This window comes from Rhinolophus hipposideros, assembly GCF_964194185.1.
Source record: "Rhinolophus hipposideros genome assembly, chromosome: 24".
NCBI lineage: Eukaryota > Metazoa > Chordata > Mammalia > Chiroptera > Rhinolophidae > Rhinolophus > Rhinolophus hipposideros.
Window position 1 is genome coordinate 7,672,919 of NC_138070.1, and position 22,554 is coordinate 7,695,472.

The 22,554-nt window shown below is 47.0% G+C and overlaps 1 protein-coding gene across 1 annotated transcript; it reads left to right on the forward strand.

The window, feature by feature from the left end:
* The first annotated feature begins 329 nt into the window (after nt 1–329).
* Nucleotides 330–20,737, forward strand: OAS2 (2'-5'-oligoadenylate synthetase 2). Its single transcript, XM_081037570.1, has 11 exons — nt 330–600; nt 2,146–2,416; nt 5,274–5,452; nt 7,134–7,369; nt 7,891–8,026; nt 12,988–13,161; nt 14,762–15,044; nt 16,741–16,928; nt 17,985–18,223; nt 19,080–19,233; nt 20,391–20,737. Exons 1-11 carry the CDS (start codon nt 430–432, stop codon nt 20,478–20,480), a joined length of 2,121 nt encoding a protein of 706 aa, XP_080893696.1. The 5' UTR covers nt 330–429; the 3' UTR covers nt 20,481–20,737.
* The last annotated feature ends 1,817 nt before the right edge of the window (nt 20,738–22,554 follow it).

Consider the following 22,554-nt stretch of genomic DNA (forward strand, 5'->3'; position numbering starts at 1 on the left):
TTATATACAATTTGCCATATGCTGCACCCTGTTCTATGCACTTTGCAGATATTATTTCATCCTCACATTATCCCAATGGGAGAGGTAACACTGATCCCCATTTTACAGATGGGGAAGTTGAGGCACAAAAAGGGCAGGCAATGTGCTCAAGGACACAGGTGTTAGCAAGTATCAAGCCCTCATAATCGGGCTCCAGAGGCTGCGTGTTTCACCACAAGGACTTGTTGGGAGTAGCTGAAAGGTGGATGGATAACCACAGCTGCAGGGGCGGGCAGGACTCTGGACTGAGCTAATCAGCTGGGAATGCTCCTGAGTTTCAGTTTCCTGGTTCCGTGAGTTTCAGTTTCCTGGCTCTCAGCTCAGCTGTTCCTCTTTCTCCTCTGTCTCCCGTTCTGCCATTAGCTGTCACCTCAGCAGCCAGCAGGAGCAATGGGAAACTGGGCACTGTGCTCAATGCCTACTCAGGAATTGGATGCGTTTATCCAGAAATCCCTGAGGCCCTTAGAAGACTGTCAGAAACAGATCGACGAGACAGTGGACACCATCTGTGCCACCCTGCATGAAGCCGAGGAGCTCCTCCTGGTGACAGATGTGGCCAAAGTGAGCAGAGGGCTGGGGTCAGGGCGTCTGGGAGCCAGGAGAGTCACTGGCCACTGGAAGGCAGAGTGACTTGGTGCTGAGCACCTATTGTGTGCCAGGCCCTGGGTGCAGGGCTCATCATCTTGTCCTCCCACCCTCGAGTGAGAGGATGGGCTATGGTGTAGAGTTTAGGAGAACAGACTTGGGAGGTGGCTCTGCCCCTTACTACTGTGTGACTGGGGCAGGTGGCTTAACCTCTCTGTGCTTCAGTCTCTGAATCTATAAAATGGGAGAGGAATAATACCCATCTCAAAGTGTTATGAAGCTTAAACATCTAATGTTCTTAGTACAAGCCCTGGCACAGAGTTAGTTGTCAGTAAATTAGCTGTGATTACTCACTGTTATGGTTTCTTTCCTTTAGCAGTAAACTGAGGCTGGAGGACTTCAGTAAAACTATTGAAAAGGTTGCTCTGTGGTTTTCCAACAGCAAGAGGGGGCCGGGACCCTCATCAGTTAGAAATGGTTGGTGTTAGAGGCACAAACCCCAGAGTTGAGGCTGAAGATTCTCGGCCTTTGGGGAGGAAAGGACACTGGGAAGGTGCCAGGACCCTGGGGTGGGGAGGGCATTAGTGACCCCTCAGCCCACCCCCATGCTCTCCGGCACTGGCACCGCACTTCCCTGCAGCCACAATGCTTTCTGGCCTCTACCCTTACACACACCCACTAGCCCCACCACTAAAGACACCTGGACACTTGGTGTCTCCTGCCTTGCCCAGATGCGGAAACTGAGGCACAGGGAAGTTATTCAATGGCTGGCATCAGAGCTGGGAGGTAAGCCCAGGTGGGAGCGGGCACCCTTACCCACTGTACCATCCTGCCTCTTACTACTGTTAACTTTTTTACTAATTAAAATAAAACATAAGAAAAGTACACAGCGCTAAGTGTGCAGCCGGATGGGTTCCCTTATGTGTATAACCTACACCCAGATTGAGAAAAAAAAACCATTCCCAGCCCCCAAAATCCCCTGGGCCCCCTATCCTGTCACTACCCCCCACCCCAGGCAGGCACGCTCCTGACGTCTAACAGCATAGATTAGTGTTGTGGGGTTTTTTATTTTGTATAAAAACGTAAGATGACCAACCATCCCACTTTGCCTGGGACCGAGGGGTTTTCTTGGAAATGGGCCTTTCAGTGCTAAAAGTGGGGAAACCGGACAGCTTCGTCACCCTGTAAATGACCTCATGTACTATGAGGCTTGAGGGCATGGTTTCTTTGACCCATCCTGTTTATGACATTTCTGTTGCTGTGTGCCGGTGTTGTTACTGTCGTTGTGTGGATACCACATTTGCCCGTGCTCGTGTAGATGACCTTTGGAATTGCCTTCATGTCGGGGATAGTATGAAAAGTGATGCCTTCAGGTAGACAGGTGGTTCCCCGCAACTCAGTTTTAAGACTATGGTGACATTGTAGGCTTTTGCTCATGTTGAAAAATAACGACTGCCTACTGGGGTGCCCCGTGACCCCCAAGAGCCCAGAGCCTCACATCTGCTCTTCTATCACTGCCAGGGTGGCTCCTATGGCCGGGAAACTGTCTTAAGGGGCAACTCCGATGGTACCCTCATCATCTTCCTCAGTGACCTTGGAACATTCAAGGATCAGAAGAAAATCCAACATGAAATCCTCTGCAAAATCTGGAACCAGCTGAAACACTGTCAGCTTGAAAGGAAGCTGGCAGCCAAGATGGAGATCCTGACGTCCAGCGGTGGGCTCTTCGTCCAGCTGTCCACAAGATGGCAGAGCATCACTTTTGAGGTGCTGCCTGCCTTCGATGGTCTGGGTGAGCCCTCCTGGGTGTGTGTGGGGGAGCAGGGGTCCAGAGGGGTGTGTTGACAGAGAAAAGTCAAAGAAAGGGGTGGTGGATAGCCACGTGGGCCTCTAGGCTGGGGAGGGAATAGATACCCCAGGTGCTTTCCAAAGCAGGGGACCATCGGCCTTCAAGAGAAGAGGTCCCTCCTACCCTGGGCTTACTCTCTTCTCTAGAATATCTCCCCCAACTCCTAACTGACTTTGGAAAAAATGTTCTAGACTCTAGAGTCTAGAGCCGAGCTTCTCAAACGGTGATATGCACACACATCACCTGGGAATCTTGTTACAGTGTAGGTTCTAATTCAAGAGATGTAGGGCAGGGCCCAGGATTCTGTATTTCAAACCAGCCCCATGATGCTGCTGCTGGTCCACACTTGAGGATTTAGACCAGAATATATGTTGGTTAGCGAAAGAGGATGGGACAGAAATCTGGGAAAAGTTCAGCTGGGCGTATGTGGAATCTTCTGACCAGGTCCACATCGAGGCAAGGACCTTCCATGGGCAACAGGGACGGATGGGTGCATAGGTGAGTGGATGGGTGGGTGGATGGATGGATGAGTGGATGGATGGATCAAGCACGGCCACGTGCAATCACAAACTTAAATGCCAGAGCTCAAATTCAACCCCTCATTAAGCAAATGGGGAAACCAAAGGAAGGGAATGTTCCCAGGGTCATATAGTCAGCTCCTGACAGAGTTAGAATAAAGGCCCAGGTCTTCTGAGTCCCAGGCCAGGCTACCTTCAAGGTGGAGACACACACACACACACACCTTGATGGTTCCCATTCACAGACAGAAGGCCAATTTCAGAGAAAAACGCACCAGTGGGGAAGGTGGGCAGCCCTGAGTTATTATCCTTGTCCCACTACTTACTCACTTTTGCCAACTGTAAGATCGGACGAGAAACAGCTAGTTTGCATGCCTTATACGCAATAAGCGTTGTGAGTACATGCCTGCCTCAAACAAGGGCTAGAGTCAAGCTAAAGCGACAAAGTGTGACTCGGAATCCTTAGGAAATGCTATGTTCTCTCCTTTTGTTCAGAGCACGATGGTTGGAGACTGGGCCACAGCAACAGCTGCTGGGTTCACCCCGTCATGCAAGGATGGTGTGAGATCTACTCTTCCTCCTAGGTGGTATCCAGAAGCTGCCACCACATGGTGGTAGAGCTGCACATTCCAAACTAAGATCCCTGTTCTACAAGGAAACAATAGTTGCTGAGAAAAGTAACCTTCTAGGGAATTCTTAAATTACTTTCTTTACTAAACCTTAGCCTAACTAATGTGGTCTACTCTCCACACCAGCTCCACGCCGACTTCCTTCAACTCTAGGACTCTCTCCCCTGCCGTGTGCCACCACTGCTCTCTCCCCAGGGTCTTTGACCTAAAAAGCAGGACTCTTCTATTTACTTGACTTCTTGGTGTTTCAGGTTCCTCCTATGTAAGTTATTTGTGAGGCTTGTATATTTTACTGTACATAAAGGGCTTAAGTGTACATGGGATAGCACTCAATAAATGTTTTTATATTATTACTATTATTGAACAGGATAGAATATTCTTTCCCTCAACCTCTCTGTGCATATCCAGTGCCCAGAACCATGCCTGGCTAATATTAGGAAGCCCGTAAACACTGCTTGGGGGGGAATGAAAAGAACAATCTGGCTCCTGGCTCCCGGTTGTTTCTCTAAATGTGTTTATAAACAGTGGAACTCAGCTAGTGTGAATGGAAACCCTTTGATAAAATTCTGCGACCTAGAGCCATCCCCCTTACATTTGCTTTCCTCACGCTGACACAAGTGGTTCTCGAACTTCACTGGGTATCAGAATCACATGGGAACTTAGTACACGATACAGAGGCCCAAGCTCTCTCCACTTGGGTGTCAGAGTTCCTCCAGAACTAATCTGGAACTCAGAGGCTCATCTACATGGGTGGGCCTGTGTTCCAGAGGAGCTAGGCAGCAGGGTTCGGATAGGCACCCCAGTTTAAGAGCCACAGCCCTGTGTCACCCTGCCTCACAGGGTGCGGTTCTGTGGGGAGTATGCCTGTCCACTGGCCTCCATTCCCAGCCCCAGGGCCCTGCCTTCACCTCGCCTGCCTCTTCAAACAGCCTGCACCCAAGACTGTTTGAACTAGAACGTCCCCGGATGGGCTCAATGTCAGAATATGTTACACGTGATATATAGACTTTATTTGCTTTCAGGTAGCCTGTTTTCCCGAAAATAAGACCTAGCCAGACAATCAGCTAGGTCTTATACATCTTTTGGAGCAAAAACTAATATAAGATCCAGTATTGTATTGTATTATATTGTATTGTATTGTATTATAGACTTGATCTTATTTTACTATAAGACCAGGTATATTTTAAAATATTTAAAATATTATTTTATTATTAAATATTATTTTAATATATTTAAAATATTATTTTAAAATAAGACCAGGTCTTATATTAATTTTTGCTCCAAGATATGCATTCAAGCTGATTGTCCGGCTGGGTCTTATTTTCGGGGAACCATAGTATATGCCAACTGTGCCAACATCATTTTTGGAAAAAAAAATTTTTTTCCTATTAATTTGGAACTTCCCCCCCCCCTTTATTTATATAATTGTGTTTCTTGTTTCCTCTGTTTGGTTCCACTGATCTTGTCTTAAGCCAGCACCATATCGTTTGCGTGATGGTCATTTTAGACCACATTTTATCATCAAGCAGGGAAAGCCACCCTTCACCTGTTATGTAAATCCATCCACCTGTCCTCTTTGGTGTCAAACCATACCCAACGTCACTGAGGCCAGGTTGTGTGAATGCCAAAAGTCGTGTTTCTCTTTCACTCCAGGCTTAAGTGAGAAGCCCAGCCCCTGGACCTATCGAGAGCTTAAAAGATCCCTGGATATGACAAAAGCCAGCCCTGGAGAATTCTCAGTTTGCTTCACAAAACTCCAGCAGAATTTTTTTAACAACCATCCCAGAAAACTGAAGGACTTGATCCTCTTGGTAAAGTACTGGTATCAACAGGTAAATTTCAAATTGTCTGTCTCTGGCTATCATCCATTTCCTTTTTATCGAGATACTTTACATCCAGTAAAGTATGACAATCTTAATTATATAGCTCAATGCATTTTTATATATTATTAAGCAACACCCAGATCAAAATAGGGCACATTTCCTGTACCGCAGCAGGCTGCCTCCAAACCACTCCCAGTTAATACCGTGTTGCCCCGAAAATAAGACCTAGCTGGACCATCAACTCTAATGCATCTTTTGAAGCAAAAATTAATATAAGACCTGGTCTTATATTTTGTTAGATAAGACCCGGTCTTATAGTAAAATAAGACCGGGTCTTATATTAATTTTTTGCTCCAAAAGACACATTAGAGCTGATGGTCCGGCTAGGTCTTATTTTCGGGGAAACACAGTACTCCCCCAAATGACCCACTATCCTAAGAGCTGTCACCAGAAATTCACTTAGCTGGTTTTCAAATTTGATGCAAATGGAATCATACTCGACTTTGTGTCTGCCATCTTTGACTCAACATTATATCTGAGAGATTTGTCCATGGTGGTGTGCCTGGTTGTCGTTTTCGTTGTTGTGTAGTATTCTGTTGCATTAAAGTGCTACACATTTATCCATTCTGCTGATGGACATTTGGGTCGTTTCCCAACTGGGGTGATTATGAATTAGGTTAGTATGGATAGTCCCCCACATGTGTTTTTGTGAATTTAAGCACTCCTTTCTCTTGGGTAAGTATGGAGGGGTAGAACTGCTGGGTTATAAGGTATATGTACCTGTGTGTATACACATGCACATAGCATATATATATATATATACATATATATATATGTGTGTGTGTGTGTGTGTGTGTGTGTGTATACACACACATATATGTGTATGTGTAAATAACGATGAATATATACATATTTAACGTTAGTAAATACTGCCAAATACAGATGATCCCTAACTGACGATGGTTCAACTTAAGATTTTTTTTACATTACAATGGTGTGAAAGTAATATGCATTCCATAGAAACCATACTCTGAACTTTGATCTTGTCCCGGGCCAGCGATATGCGGGACCATACTCGCTCGTGATGCTGGACAGCGCAGCGAGCCGCAGCTCTGTCAGCCCCGTAATCACAAGGGCCAACAAGGGATACCTACAGAGCCCTGTGCAGCCAGCCCTTTTCTGGAGACTGTGTTTTGTGGGTTTTCACCCTATCATGTCTACAAAATGCCCATCTGTCTCCAACTTCTGGTAAGAAGAAGAGAAAGGCAATGACGCTTGAGATGAAGCATAAGATAAGTGCTCAACCGTGGGCGATGTAAGTGTTCTGAGCACATGTGAAGTAGGCAAGGCTAAGCTAGGATGTTTGGTGGGTTAGATGTTTTAAATGCATTTTTGACGTCCGATACTTCCCACGCACGATGGGTTTATGGGGAGTCAACCCCGTGGTAAGTTGAGCAGTGTTTGTAGTTTTCCCCAATGTTTGTACCAAATGACACTCCCATCAGCAACACTTGTAGGTGTGCCACAGCCTTGTCAATGCTTGGTATTGTCAGTCCATCGAATTTTAAACATGATGTCATTTTAGTCACTCGGGGGGCTTCCTATCGACATCCGGTTTCTTGATTGCAGACCCCTGGCATGAGAGAACCTGGGTCCCCAAATTAGTCACTGCCCCTTTCTTCTCCCACAGTGCCAGAAAAAGCTGACAGCTCTATCCCTGCTGTCCTCGTATGCTTTGGAGCTGCTCACCGTCTATGCCTGGGAACAGGGGTGCGGAGCAGAAGACTTTGAGATAGTCGAAGGCATCAGAACGGTTCTGGGGCTCATCAAACAGCAGAAGCATCTGTGTGTCTACTGGACAGTCAATTACAACTTTGAGGATGAGACTGTCCGGAATATTGTGCTGGGCCAGATCCGGTCACCCAGGTACCCTCCTCCCTTGGCCCTTTCTACCTCTTCACTTGCATGCCAAACTGTACCCCCTTGGAATGACACCTCAGCCCTATGCTTCCCAGCCAACGATTCACCAAAAGAATGCCAGTCACAGTGGGTAGGGAGAGGAACACAGATCTGTCTGAGGGAGAGAAACCTGAGCAATGCTTTTTCACATACCAAACCATTGTCACATCTTGTCCCAAAAACAAAAACTCGAGAGGTTCTTTCCCTTTTAGAAGAAAGGGGCCGAGCGGGAAGAAAGGTCAGCAAGAAGAGACCATTCGATTATATTACTAAGGGAACATCTCCATCAAGCAGAGAACACAGGACCAGAGAGGCTAGACGTCTTAGATCAAGTGCCTCAGCAATTGAGAGGAAACATAGGAGTTAAAATCCAGGCTAACAGGTGCCCAGTCTACATTTCTTTCCCCAAAACTGATTTCTCCTCCCACAAGCAGCCCAACTGATTTTTACTGATTGGTTGATTGATTGTAATCTAATGGATTTCCTAGGCCAGTGATCTTGGATCCAACTGACCCAACCAATAACGTGAGCAAAGATAACACATGCTGGCAACTGCTGAAACAGGAAGCTGAAATGTGGTTGTTTTCCCTGAATGAGTCACCCGGACCATCGTGGAATGTTCTGGTGAGAGGGCTTTCCAAATATAGCTCGTGTCACGCTGCAGAGAGGACCCTCCTGACACCTAGACTGCAGTCTGACCCAGATTACCATGTGTCGGCGAACTAGGGGCTATCACAAAGTCCCATGCACTGTCACAGGTCTGGGGGCTAGAAGTCCAAGACCAAGGTGTGGGCAGGGCCGGGCTCCCTCTGAAGGCTCCAGGGGAGGGTCCTTCGTGCCTCTTCCAGCTTCTGGGGGTGGCTGGCACTCTTTGGCTTGCGGCAACCCCACTGCAACCTCTGCCTCTGTTGTCAGATGCCCTTCTCTTTCGTGTCTTCACAGTATCTTCCCTGCATTTCTGTCTATCTCTGTGTCTCTGTCCTCTTCTTTGAAGGACACCAGTCATTGGATGAAGGCCCACTCTAACCCAATATGACTTTAGCCAAACTCGCTGACCTCTGCAAAGACCCTATTTCCAAATCAGGTCACCGTCAGCCACAGGTACTGGAGGTTGGGATGTCAACGTATCTTTTACGGGGACGCAGTTCAACCCGTAACACACCATTGGGGGCCTCCCCTTCCATTAAAATGATGGCAAAGTACAAAATTGAACAAAGAGCAAAGGGGGTGGGCACCTGCAGATGAGAGATTTCAATTAATTTTTACGAGAGAAAGCAGGTGGGAAGGTGATCACAGATGAAGTGGAGCAGAGCCCAAGGGAAGGGAGTGGCAGTCACCCAAGACAGGCTCCGAGCTCCGTTCAAGTGGGCATGCAGGGGAAGAATGAGGAGTGGGGCTGGGGACAGGACTAGCTGCAGGGCTGGCTGTGCACCAGAGGCGTTAGCTTTCCCCGCCCCTCCCTCCCTGCCATCCGAAAAAGGAGAAGCAAATCTATCAACACTCTCAGAGCTTATCAGAAGGGCAACCCAACAAAATACGCTCAGGTTAAATCACTGAATCCATTCAGCATTCCTGGGGGTCACGGGGCAGCTGTGGCATCGGGGACACAAATGCATCACTGAGCCCAGCTAGGTCAACCAAATTCCACATTTCACAGACATGGGACCAATTTACATCCAAATCATGGGAGGCAGGATGTACACCCCACATGCACAGAAATTTGAGGGCCAATGTAAATGGACTTAACCAAATTCACGGGGCCCTGGAAGTAAAGGAACAGGAAACAGGACCGTGAACAGGAAATTCCCTAACTGGATCCAGAAGGATTTCAATGCTCTGACGAGTGGTCCCTGGGCCTACTTTCCACCCCTCGCCCCTACTTTCCCTGGACTCCTGGTCTTGGCTCCCTGATGTCGATTTTCCCAGGGTCCTAAGACAGCTTTTTAAAAAATGTATTTCCCCCCAACATTTTCTTCTGGAAACTGTCAAATGTATAGAAAAGTTGCAATAATGGCCAGTGAACTCCTGTGTGCCCTTCACCTATTAATAGAATCCCAAATGTTTAACATTGTCCACATTTTGTGTGACTGCGTGTATGTGTGTGTACACACGTATCCCTGCCATCATTATTGTCATTGTTGTTGGTACCGAGCTCTTTAAGAGTCGGCTGCCAGGCGGCTCTTCTCTTTACAAACCCTAAATGTTTTCATAGGCATTTCTGAGAACAAGGACATTCTCTCCGATAACCATGTGCAGTGGACAAATTCCAGCGGTTCAGATTAGCACACAGCAGGTTCTCAAATAACGTCGTTTTGACATAACTGAGATGCCTGGAGACTTAGTTCTTGTTCCTATCAATTAGCCTGTGGGAATATTGGTTTCCCTGTGTGTTGTTTCACGTAAAGTCAAATCGCAAGAACCTACCGATGACGACATGAAGTGAGGACTTCCTGTATAACTGGCGTCTGATAAGATCCATTCTCAGATTTGGCCAATCATCCTGAGAATGGCCTTGACAGCCATTTTTTTCCAGCCCAGGAGCACACATTGCATTTAGTGCTTATGCCTCTCCTAAACTATCCTCTGATCCCCACGTTTGCCCTCTTTGATTTGTTACCCCCTTTCACCTGTTTCTAGAAGTCTGAGACCATCCCTCTCACTACAGCTGTTGGAGGCGATCCAGGCTGAGGAGTGGCTGCATAAGGAGGTCCAGGCACGGAAGGGCACACTTGTACACACGCACACACATGTGCATATACAGGCAAGCACACGCATGCACACACCACAATATTCTGCCCTGTGGGAGACGCAGTACTGGTGATGAATTTGCCTTCAAGGGGACACTGTTCTGGGCAATGGTGAGGCCCACTTTATGTCTGGGGCAACCAAGATTGACTTTCACCTTCAAGCTGAGCATTCTTCCCCAAAGCCGGCCGTCTTGTCTGTGCTTACCAGCAAAAGGACAGCGTCTGCACAGAGCAGTATATTTGTTTTCTCTTACTGAGAGAGAGAGGGGGAGAGAGAGAGAGGAAGGAATGAAAAAGGAAAGAAGAAAACCACAAACTTCAGGGCATAGAATTACAGGAATTTATCACCTTAAAGTTCTGGAGGTAAGCCATTCAAAATCAGTCTCATTGTCCTGAAACCAGATGTCCACAGGCTCAGGGGAGAATCTGTTTCCTGGTCTTCTCCACCTTCTCGGGGTTGCCTGCATCTGAATTCCTTGGCTTGTGGCCCTTCCTCCATCTTCAAAGCCAGCCAGGCAGTATGTTCTCTCCTTCTGACCTCTGCTTCCAACCCTAAATCTCTCTGTCTGGCTCTGACCCTACTGCCTTCCTCTTATAAAGACCTTCGTGATGACATTGGGCCCACCTGGGTCACCCAGGACAATCCCCCCATCTCAAGATCCTTAATTTTATCACATCTGTGAAGTCCCATTTTCCTGCTTTCTTTTTGCAGTTGATATCCAATTTCAAAGCTTTGTGATCAGAGAATATGCTTGGTATTATTTCAATCTTCTTAAATTTGCTGAGGCTGATTTTGTGTCCCAATATATGGTCTATCCTTGAGAATGTTCCATGTACACTAGAAAAGAATGTATAGTCTGATGTTTTAGGATGAAGTGCTCTATATATGTCAATTATGTCCAATTCATCTAATGTGTCATTTAGGGCTGCGATTTCGTTATTTATCTTCTGTTTGGATGATCTATCCATAGCTGTCAATGATGTATTTAAGTCCCCTAGTATAATTGTGTTTTGGTCAATTTCTCCCTTTAGTTCTGTTAGTAGTTGCTTGGTATATTTCCGTGCTCCCTGATTGGGGGCATAAATATTGATGAGTGTTATGTCTTCTTGTTGTATAGTCCCCTTTACCATTATGAAGTGTCCATCTTTGTCTCTTGTTATCTTTTTCACCCTGAAGTCTGTTTCATCGGAAATCATTATGGCTACACCTGATTTTCTCTGGGTACCATCTGCTTGGAGTGTCAATTTCCACCCTTTCACTTTGAGTCTGTGCTTGTCCTTGTAGCTGAGATGTGTCCATTTTCCATATATGAGAATATACAGGTTCCGGGGAGTTAGGACATTTGGGGTTGGGGATCACTATTCTACCCGTCACAAGTGAGAAGCAAGCTGCCTTCGTAGACTGGGGTCCACAGGGGAGACTGACCATTAGTAGGTAGAAAAGGGAGGAAAACAGTCTCAGGTAGGGTGTTGTGCCTTGTGGTACATGGAGCAGACCCCAACCACCAAAACTTTCCTACTGAAGAGGACAGAACTATACTTCAGTGCAGCTGTCAGAGCCCTTTTAGAAACCAGAATATGGTTGCTTTTCATAAGTAACTGTAGGTACAAGGGAGTGACTGGGTCCCACCCTCCACAGTCCCATTTGATTAGAGAACTGTCCCCTCAGACTGAACTCACAGGCCCTCTGGTCCTGGGACAGTCCTCTCTCCACCACACTTAGCGAGAGCAGCCTCCCCTGGTGTTGAGGGTTGGACACTGTCCCCCAAACTTCATGTCCACCCAGATCCTCAGAATATGACCTTCTTTAGAAATAGGTTCTGTGCAGGTGTCACTGGTTAAGATGAGGTCATCCCGGGTTCGCATAGGTCCCGCATAAGAAGACACACAGAAACATAGGTACGGAGGGGAGAAGGCCACGTGCCTACAGCGCCAGGGATTAGAATGATACATCTCCCAGGCAAGGAACACCAAGGATTGCGGGCCACCAGAAGCTAGAAGAGGCAAGAAAGGATCCTCCCCTGAGGTGGCCGGTTAGCTCAGTTGGTTAGGGCGTCTTGCTGATCACCCCAAGGTTGCTAGTTCGATCCCTGCATGGGCCACTGGGAGCTACGCCATTGTAGCATGAAAGCAACACGTAACAAATGACCACGGTCTTTCCCAATGAGAACAATTTAAAAACAAAAAAGAAAGAAAGAAAGGATCCTCCCGTACAGCCTCGAGAGAGAGCACGGCCCTGCTCACACTTTGATTTTGGACTTCTAGTCTCCAGAACTGTGAAAGAATAAATTTCTGTTGTTTTAAGCACCCCCCCCCAAAGTTGTAATTTGTTATGGCAGCCCTGGGAAACCAATCCACCCGGTCACAGCGTGTTTCACAGAGGCTGTGAGAACCCTGAAAAAGAAATCAGTGTGATCATCAGAAACCCGTCATTGCTACAGGAACCAGGAAATTCAGGGAGGAACAGAGCACTAGGGAAGCTGAAAGGTGTTGGCCATCAGGAGATGAGGCTGCAACTGGCAGTGGAAACCAGAGGGCAGTTTGGAGTCAAGGGTATGAAGAAACCCATTAGGAGAAGGATCCAGAATTCTCCTTGGGAGTAAGGGGGGCAACTCGGAGAGTTTCGTTTGTGGGGGATCTTGGGTACCACCTTAACCTCTCAGGTCTGTCCCTGGGATATGTCACCGCAAGAAGTGAAGACCACAAAGGTACCAGCATGAGGGTTGGAGAGCACGAGGGCGAGGTGGGCAGTGCCCAACCCCCAACAGGCAGGGAAGAAAGCCCGGGGCTAGCAGGGGGTGGGGGGCGCTCACAGTGGGGGTCTTCTGCCTTCCCCAGCCAGCATCGCTCCAGGAAACCCCAGGCCATCGTCTGGATAAGTTCATCAAGGACTTCCTGCAGCCCAGCGAAGATTTCCTCGATCGGATCCATAAAGCTGTTGGCATCATCTGTAGATTCCTTAAAGAAAATTGCTTCCGACATTCAACTACAAAAGTTCAGAAGGCTGTCAAGGTAAGCACTGGCCTTTCTCCGAAGGCGTATCACTGGCAGGGCGCGGAGCAGTGTCTGGAGCTCTGTGATACTCATCTCCCACCAGAGGCTTGAGGGCAAAGGATGACAGAGGGCAGCTTCGCTCCTTAACAACACACTTTCGATTCCGTAAGCATCTCGGGCTGCCAGGATCCTTGGCTTATAGATGTATGGCTGGGATCTCTGCCTCCATTTTCCCATCAGCGTCTCCTCGCCATGCGTCTTCTCCCTTTCTCTTCTCTTCTGAGGACACTTGTCATTGGATTTAGGACACACTACAAAGACCCTGTTCTCCAAATAAGACCACGTTCTCATGTTTCCAGCAGACATATCTTTTTTTTTTTTTTTTTTTTGGTAGTGGGGTGGTCATCATTCAAACCACAGCAGATTCTAAGCTGGGCGTATATGGCACCAAAATACGGCCTCTTTCTTGTTTCAGTGACTGGAGCCTGATTGCTCTCATCCAGTGAACTAGAGAGTCAGTGGATTAGACCATCTTGTCCATGGCCCAAAGGCTTCGGGTTGACACGCTTCCTTCTGCGTGAATGAACTGGCTTAGAACAGGGATTCATTGAGGATCTGTATACAGTAAACAGAACACCCTCCCCTCGCCCCTAACCCACATAGCCAGGCATTACTCCCCATGGGTAAAAGAAACAGGTGCTCCACAAAAATCGAATGAGCTTTCCAGGGGCAACCAGGGCAATGAGTGGTGCCCAGAGCAAAACCCACAGCATTGTGCCATTGAGAGGGTTCTCTGTGCAGCAGCTGGCTTCTTCCCAGCTCTCCCGCAAATAAGCCCATCAGCCAAGGAGCTCCTCAAAATAGAATGAGCCTGCCCACTGCCTGGCAGCTCATGCAGGGGTTGCCAAACCAGGCCAGTGAGCTAAGAATGGTTTTTACATTTTTACAGAGTTGTTGAAGAAGAAGGGGAGGAGGAATAGGAGAAAGAAGAGAGGGAGAACGGCGCAAGGAGGGGGAAGAGAAAGGAGAAAGCAAAGAAGAGAGGAGGGAGGAGAAGGAAGAGGAGGGGGGAGGGAGGAAGTGGAGAAGCCTTTGTGAAAGAGACAAACAAAGACCACAGAGCCTAAAATATTTACTACCTGACCCTTTACAAAAAGATTGCCAACCCCTGTACCTAAATTAGGAATATTCACCCAATGACCTTCAGACTATAGGAAGAAATGGATGAATCGGGGAACAGATGAGATGAGAACCTGCAACAGAATGATTGCAGCCAGTTGGATTTCTGTCAGGGCACAGGAGGTCAAAGTGACATACACGTTAGGAGACATCTTTAGGGAGTTGACTTGAGAAGTAGGTAATGTATAAAACTAACCCATTAGTGATTCGTGTGTAAATAAGCAGCTCAAAGGGTGTGAGAACAACTGCCTTTGGAGCCATATAATTCTATTCGTGTGAAACACGAAACACCCTGCTTTGGACTCAGCCCTCGCTGGACCCTCTCTTGGAACCTACGCACATGGCAACCTCATTAATTAGCCGGACTGGTGCCAGTCCTTGGGGAGGAGGGGCTCACGGTCTAGAAAATGCTGTGTGTCCACTTGCCTTTCCTCCCTAGGGAGGGTCGGCCGGCAAAGGCACAACTCTGAAAACTGGTTCTGACGCCGACCTCGTCGTGTTCACCACCTCCCTCCAAAGCTACACCTCCCAAAATACAGAGAGATGTAACATCATCAAGGAAATCCGCAAACAGCTAGAAGCCTGTCAGCAGCAGGAGAAGTTTGAAGTGAAGTTTGAGATTTCAAAATGGAAGGCTCCCAGGGTGCTGAGCTTCTCTCTAAAATCCAAAGAGTTCAACGAAAGTGTCGACTTTGATGTACTGCCTGCGTTTAACGCACTAGGTAACACTCCCCACACCTTGGCATCAGCAGGAGGAAGATGGGTTCCAGAATAATGGTGGGAGGAGGTGGAGGGGAAGACACACAACTTAGTAATGGGCCATGGGTCCAGTACCACCCGGCAGATGACAATAATAATGGGAACAATACAGGAATGCCCCACCCCTTAGCTATGATTTCACTTTCCGCGATTTCAGTTACCCACGATTAACCGTGGTCTGAAAATATTAAATGGATAATTCCAGAAATAATCAATTCATCTGTTTCAAATTGCATGCCATTCTGAGCGTGGGATGAACTCTCACCCCATCCCAATCTGTCTTCCTCAGGATGTGACTTCTCCCTTTGTCCAGCGTCTCCACGCTGTGTACGCTCCCCGCTCATTAGTCGCTTAGCAGCCACCTTCCTTATCAGATTAACTGTCACACTGCTTGTGTTCAGGTCACCCTTACTTTCCTTAGTAATGGCCCCAAAGTGCAGGAGGAGTGATGCTGGCAATTCAGATCTGCCAAAGAGAAGCCCACGAGGGCTTGCTTTTAGTCAAAAAGTATGTCTATATGGGAAAAAAACATAGTAGATAGAGTTCGGTACTATCCGTGGTTTCAGGCATCCATTTGGGGGTCTTAGAGCATATCCTCCATGGATAAGGGGGGACTTACTGTACCTTACAGCTATATGCATTTTCATTCCTCGTTTAAGTACCCCAAGAATACCAGGACCCACATCTTATTCTGTGGTGTCATTCACAATACCCATCAAAGAATGGGGTACACAGGTGCCCGGTACACATTTATAGATAAAATGCCTCAAGTGTTCATGAAGGAAATTAAAGAACAGACTGTGGGAGGCATTCTGAGACAAAGACAGGAAGCCTGGGTGTTCAGCTTCAATCTTAGGCAAAAATGTCCTTTAGAAATTTAATTCATAGGTGACAGATACATAATGGAGCACTAAAAGAAACCAACGCTATTTCAGGCATTTTCCAAATCTGAATCAGGAAGACTCTGGTACCTTCCCTCTGAATGGTTCTTTGTCTCTCCGAGAGGAAATAACAGTAGAGGTTGGGGGTTGGCTAACTTTATTTGTAAACTGCAAGACAGCAAATATTTCCAGCTTTGAGGACCATACAGTACCTGTCACAATTACTCAACTCTATCGTTGTCACCTGAAAGCAGCCAAAATAATACATTAACAAACGGGCATGGCAGTTTCAATAAAACTTTATTTACAAAAACAAATAGTGGGCCAGATTTAGGCTGAGGCCATAGTCAGCAAATTCCCGTTCGGAGCTGTCCAAAAGATCTTTCTATGATAATATGAATATCCTATATCTCTGCTCTGTATCTATTGAGAGATTGAAGTGTGGCTAGTGCAACTGAGAAACTAAATTTTTAATTTGATTTCCCATTAATTAATTTAAATGCAAATAGCCACATGGGCTGGTGGCTGCCATATCGGACAGTGCAAAACTAAATAAGTACTTTAATAATACCACCTGCTCTCATACAGACTCTATCATTTAAAAAATATATATATCTCATTATTCTAGAGACGCTCCCAATATCTTAGACATAGTAATTCAAATATACTAATTGAGTTCAAACTAATTTCTCAGAAGTAAATATTTATCCAAAGTGTTTCAAAACCTGTTACTTTCTATACATATTAAGGCATAATTTAAATATCTCTCCCATCCTAGATAAATGGAAGCCTGGCTCTACCCCCAACCCCAAGATCTACACTGATCTCATCTCTTTGTATAAGTCCTCAAAGGTCGTGGGGGGAGAATTTTCTACCTGTTTCACGGAGCTGCAGCGTGACTTTGTTATCTCCCGACCCACCAAACTGAAGGATTTAATTCGCCTAGTGAAGCACTGGTACAAACAGGTATGACAGCCCTTGTTCCAGACATCTACTTATTATTTGGATCAGTTCTCTGCGACCGTGAAACCGGCACTTAGCCAGCGTCCTGTATGTCCATACTCCCCCATGCTGGGGGCCTGTCCACTCCTTAGTTCTGAGGATCTCTGTGGAATTCCCATCACTAACCCCATTAAGTTGGGCCGAATGGAGAGCAGCTCCTACCATCAAAGCTGCTACATGGGGTGTAGTGTGCCTTCACTCCCACACCCAAAGAATTCTGCAGGCATCTAAGTTGCCCTGTCTGCAAAGAGCAGGTGAAGTTGGGGTATGCGTGCCAACAAGTCGCCAGCCTGACTGGCCTGTGCTCGGTGCCCATAACAAACAGACAGAAACGCTATCTCCTGGAAGGCAGGTGGAAGCTACAGGTGGTACCAGGGGCTGCATTTCCTATAGTATGGGTTTGCCTGCTTTCACTTCCATCAGCTGTCTTGCACACGGGGTAGTTTCTGAGTATTTTCACGACAGCGAACGTCCAGCATAATATCGGCTCTCGCCTGAAGTGTCGCCTTTCTGTGTCTAGCTCCCTGAAGCCTGAGATGGAGACTGAGCTCCGTGTGGTCCCCATCCCAGAAAATGAGAGAAATGGTTCCACTGCTCAGAGGGCTCAGGACTGCGGGGTGACCTTGAGCAAGTCACTTCACTTCCCTGGCTTCATGTAAAGTGGCGATCAGCATGCGAGCTGTGTAGGGTGGTTGGGGGGATTAGGAATGGTGCAGGTAAAATGTCTGGCCCCACAATGAGCACGCAGTAGGTTTTTAGTAAATGGTAGCAATAGTATTAACTCTAGGAAGTCCTATGTGGTCAAATCACAACAAAGAAACCTCCACGGGCTGCCTGTGCGCTGCTAAGTGAACACCTGCAAACCTCCGCAGCCCAGTCCCACGTGCACTGCATCTCGGGACTCGGGCACCCTGCTGTGGCCCCAGTAGTCCTTAATGTGAAGTTTCCGGGGCTCTCGCTGAGCAGCTTGCGCCTCCCTGCCTTGACCACTGTCGTCTGACGCTCGCCTTTTTCCTTCAGTGTGAAAAGAAACTGAAGAAAAAGGGGTCTCTGCCCCCCAAGTATGCCCTGGAGCTGCTCACCATCTATGCCTGGGAGCAAGGGAGTGGGCTGGTGGATTTTGACACCACGGAAGGTTTCCGGACGGTCCTGGAGTTGATCAGACGGTATCAGCAACTCTGTATCTTCTGGACGGTCAATTACAACTTTGAAGATGCGGTCGTGAGGAACTTCCTACTGACCCAGCTCCAGAAAACCAGGTGCCCCGAACCGTACCCCGCCCTCCCTTTTTTCTTAACCTGATTTCCCTCCAACACTCTCTGCCACCTGGATTCTCCTCCCGCGGGGTCATGATTCATTATCCTCATGTGAAACCCAAGGGGGAAGGTGCTAACCATCAACACCTCCCGCTGTCTCCAGGAGCAAAACCCTAGGGAGGCAGGAGAAAATGTCATCCAGAAGGAATAGAAAAGGGACGACCAACGTGCCAGTTTCCTGAGTGGCCTGACCTCTTTCTAGGTCAGAAGGAAAAGCATGGATTTATTAGCAGGTCTAAGAGGTGTTTGGAAGTGTGTCCCTGAGAAACAACACTATCAATCATAGGCCCATTTATCCTACGGGTTTTTTATAAGATCAGGTTTTGTCTACCCTTTAAGACCTGCATCCGCCAAAACCATTATCCTGCAAGAACAGGAAGGAATCTTAGCATATCTGCTCAGCACCACCAGTCAGGGACAAAAGCAATGGAAGCAAAAGGAAGGGAAAAAGACGAGAGTACTGGGACAGTACAGAGAAGAGAGAACAGGATATCTTGGGTTGCCTACCATGGGTGTAGTCTACTTGGCAACATTATATTAAGTTCAATTATACGTCATATTTTAGTTGACCTGGCAAGGAGGAGGCGTTTCATCGATGCCTTCATGTATGTAATAACGAACAGCTTTCACAGCATTTTTGATAAATATCATTTCACACTAGGAAATTACTTTGAGCTGTATAAATACATTTGAATTCCTGACACCTAAGCTATAAGAACACATTGTTTTATTGTTGAGAGGAGAATGGGCCCCTGATTCTAAAAAGCATACCTCTAATGCCTCCTAACCCCTCGTTTAGGCCTGTGATCTTGGACCCAGCTGAACCTACTGGCGACGTGGGTGGAGGGGACCGCTGGTGTTGGCATCTTCTCGCGAAAGAAGCTACCGAATGGCTGTCCTTTCTGTGCTTCAAAGATGGGGCTGGATATCCCGTACAATTTTGGAACGTGCCCGTAAGGATAATCTAAAGAAATTGTCATCTGGAGATTGCCCAGATGGCTTAAATCAAAGGGCTCCTCCTGCTGTGGCAACTTGGAATTCATTCAGCCACAAGTAACAGCCCAGCTAGGGAGCTTAAACAATGTCATTTACTTCCCATTACAAGAAAGCCTAAGGCAGGCAATCCAGGACTCTCGCAACAGCTCCAGCATGCTTTCTCCATGAGCGAAGTATCCCCACTATTAGCATTTAGGGCTGGATAGTTCTTTGTGGTGAGGGCTGCCCTGAGTTGTGTGAGATGTTGAGAAGCGTCCCTGTTCTCTACCCATGAAATCTCAGTAGCAACCCCCCCATCATGTGACAACCAGAAATGTCTCCAGACATTGCTGAATGTCCCCTTGGGCTCACCTTTCCCCAGCTCTTTCTGGCTCCGCTCTCTTTCGTTGTTGGTTTTAGTCCTCGTGGCACTGAAAGTGGCTATTGCACCTTCAGGTGGCGGGTTCCTGGTCCATGCAGGAAGAAGGGAAAGGGGAAGATACCAACCCAAGGGCATCTTATCAGAAGCTTCATCCAGCAAATTCTCTTACATTTCATTGACCAGAAGTGTCATGTGACTACCTGTTACTTAAAAGTGACTGCAAAAAGAGGGAGTGAAGATGACTGGGGATGGGGGTTCGGTCACCCAACCAAGAGTTCTGTCATACTTGTCCAAAGCTCCCTTCCTACCAAGATACCTGCCGCCAGGTACACTTGGTTCTCCCACCAGGTTCTTTGTCAAGGTTTTTATCAAAACAGCGTTTCTCAACCTTGGTACTAGTGACATTTTGGGCCAGATCATTGTTGTAGGGGGCTGTCCTGTGCCTTGTTGGATGTTGAGCAGTGTCCCAAGTCTCTACCTACTCAATGCCACGCAGTTGTGACCATTAAAAATGTCTCAAGACATTGCCTCATGTCCTATGTGGGTGGGGGGCAAACTCGTCTGCTTTAGAGGAACCCCCACTCCACTCCAGGGTCAGCTTTAGTTATCAAGATCAGCAAGTACCCCAAAATTATCCTTGGTGATAGTTACCCTCTGAGATACACTTCCTCCTTTTTTTCTGACTCCTTTAACCAGGGGTTTTAACTACGTAGGATACATATTATTCTTGCACATGTATTTCTTCCTTTCTAGACCACGCAGACACCAGGAAGCTGTGGAGCTCGGTTACATCCTGTTGTCGATGAGATGTTCTCATTCAGGAGTCGTGAAATCCTCGAATAAAAATGCTAGAAGAAACTTCTAGAGGTCATCTGGCAATTGCTGTTGAAGAATCAGGTCACTGTATAAAAGAGTAACCCAGATTTGTTCTTCCATTGATGGTGCCCAATGTTCTTACCCTCACTTCTTTGACTCCTCTTCAAATCAAGACCGCCGTGTCCTTCAAAAGTCTTGTCAAGTCTGACCTTGCTGAACTCTCACTCCACAAGTGACGTACCTTATTAAACATATTTGCTCTTATCCAGCTTGCGGCACACCGTATTGCTGTCAACGGTTCTGTATTTTTCCAGTTAGTTCTTTCCTGCCCCTTCAGGTCTTAGAAGAGGAATCTCTCCATATTCTGAAAGAGCCCCTTCGTGCCCATAATTCAGTGATCTTGCTTTCATAATCCTCCACCTCGCTCACCTCCCTCTGTACACAAAGCAGTGTCTGCCCCGCTGAACTAAAGGTCTCCTAAGCTAGTAGTAAGCCAACCTCTTTTGGACCTTCAAAATCTCCAAAGGGTTATTGAGAATATATATATATATATATATATATATATATATATATATATATATATATATATCTCCTGTTGTCTTCCTCTCAGCTTACCTTTATTCTCCCACCCATGAGTACCTTCTTGCCAAATCTAAAGCCTTTATTCTCTGGCTTTAGCTTTAAAGATACTTGAAGATCTAAGTGTTTTAAGCTCATCGATATCTATTATACTTAAAGTCTTATTACTTTCACATATACCAACCAAGTATGACAAATTAGAAACCTCCAGTTTGCAACTTCTGATGAAATAAATGATTTAGACAGAGATTATCAATGAATGAAACTATTCAATGAAATGCTGGTGGGGAATAGAAGGAGAGCAGACCCATGGGTCTGTCACCTCCCAGACCCATGGGTCTGTCACCTCCCAGACCCATGGTTTCATCATAGCATCAGTAGAAGGACAGCCAGAAATGCTGGGTCTGCTGGTGTGAGGCCCACACCACCATCCATGAAGCATTTTTGCCAAATCCAAAAAAAAAAAAAAAAAAAGGGCTAAATAAACAAAAGGAATGGAGTTAGAAAATTATTCCAGAGGAAATGTGTAGCCCAGAACAGCAAAGTTTCGGAGAAACAAGGACAGAAATGTGGAAGGGTGTGCATTCTTACAACCACAAAGGGAAATGAATCTAGCCAAGAGCAAGAATCCAATGAGATGGAGTTTAAGTAAAGTTCCAAGGCCCCTGTTCTATTCCCAGTTACCCTGGCAACGAACGCCCCGCCTACTTCAAAGAAAGTAAGCAATGAGTAGAAGCAGGGCTACATGTTGCGAGTGGCCAGTGGCCCAGGAGGAGTTTGGGAAGAATTTGATGGGCAGACCACACATGAGGCCCCCAATGGGGAGAATTTATGGCTAAAAGGATTATCTTGAGCCTGTTTGCTGGAGGGTTTCAGCTGCTCGGACCTGAGGCTTCTCCAGCTGAGTTTGGTCACACCTGAGCAGGCAAAATGTCACTCTTTAGTTCTATTTCTTGGCATCAGTGCCTGGGATGAACCTCAGACAAGGAAAAGGTGAAGAAAGCTCTTCCTGTGCTCACTGGCCTGGGCCCACCGGGAGTGAGCTACAGATGTGGAGAGAAAATGTGGGCCCAGGGAGTGGAATCTGAGAATCCTAGTGACCCAACCTAACCGAGAGGATTCCACCTGAGCACCAGCATGTCCCCCTTGGATGGATTTCCTCAGAGAGATGCCCCATCCAAACACTGTCCCTTCTTTGTAGGGCCAGGCCGGGAACTGCAAGGAGAACGTCTGGTGCTTTGAGGGGCGACGACGCTCCAGCTGACGGAACAGGAAGCCATCATCAGAAGGGAAAAGGCTCAGTGGGCGGGGGAGGAGCGTTCTGGAAAAGAGATCCTTCCCTGAGGTTTGGCCATGGTGACATCCAGAATAATGGAAGGATGAGAGAGCCAGCAGGTGACTGCTGTGAGATCGGATGGGGGAAGGAAAATGCCACCAAACCCACAGGAGGCCTAGGAAAGCAACAAGGGGTGTGTTAGGCAAATAACAGCACCACTCCCAAAGATGTCCATGCCCTAATCCC

Coding starts and splice junctions, on each gene's coding strand:
- OAS2 (XM_081037570.1), top strand. CDS start 430: ATGGGAAACTGGGCACTGTGCTCAATGCCTACTCAGGAATTGGATGCG. Junction 2,417..5,273: donor GCCTGCCTTCGATGGTCTGG/GTGAGCCCTCCT, acceptor CTTTCACTCCAG/GCTTAAGTGAGAAGCCCAGC. Junction 19,234..20,390: donor TACAATTTTGGAACGTGCCC/GTAAGGATAATC, acceptor CTTCCTTTCTAG/ACCACGCAGACACCAGGAAG.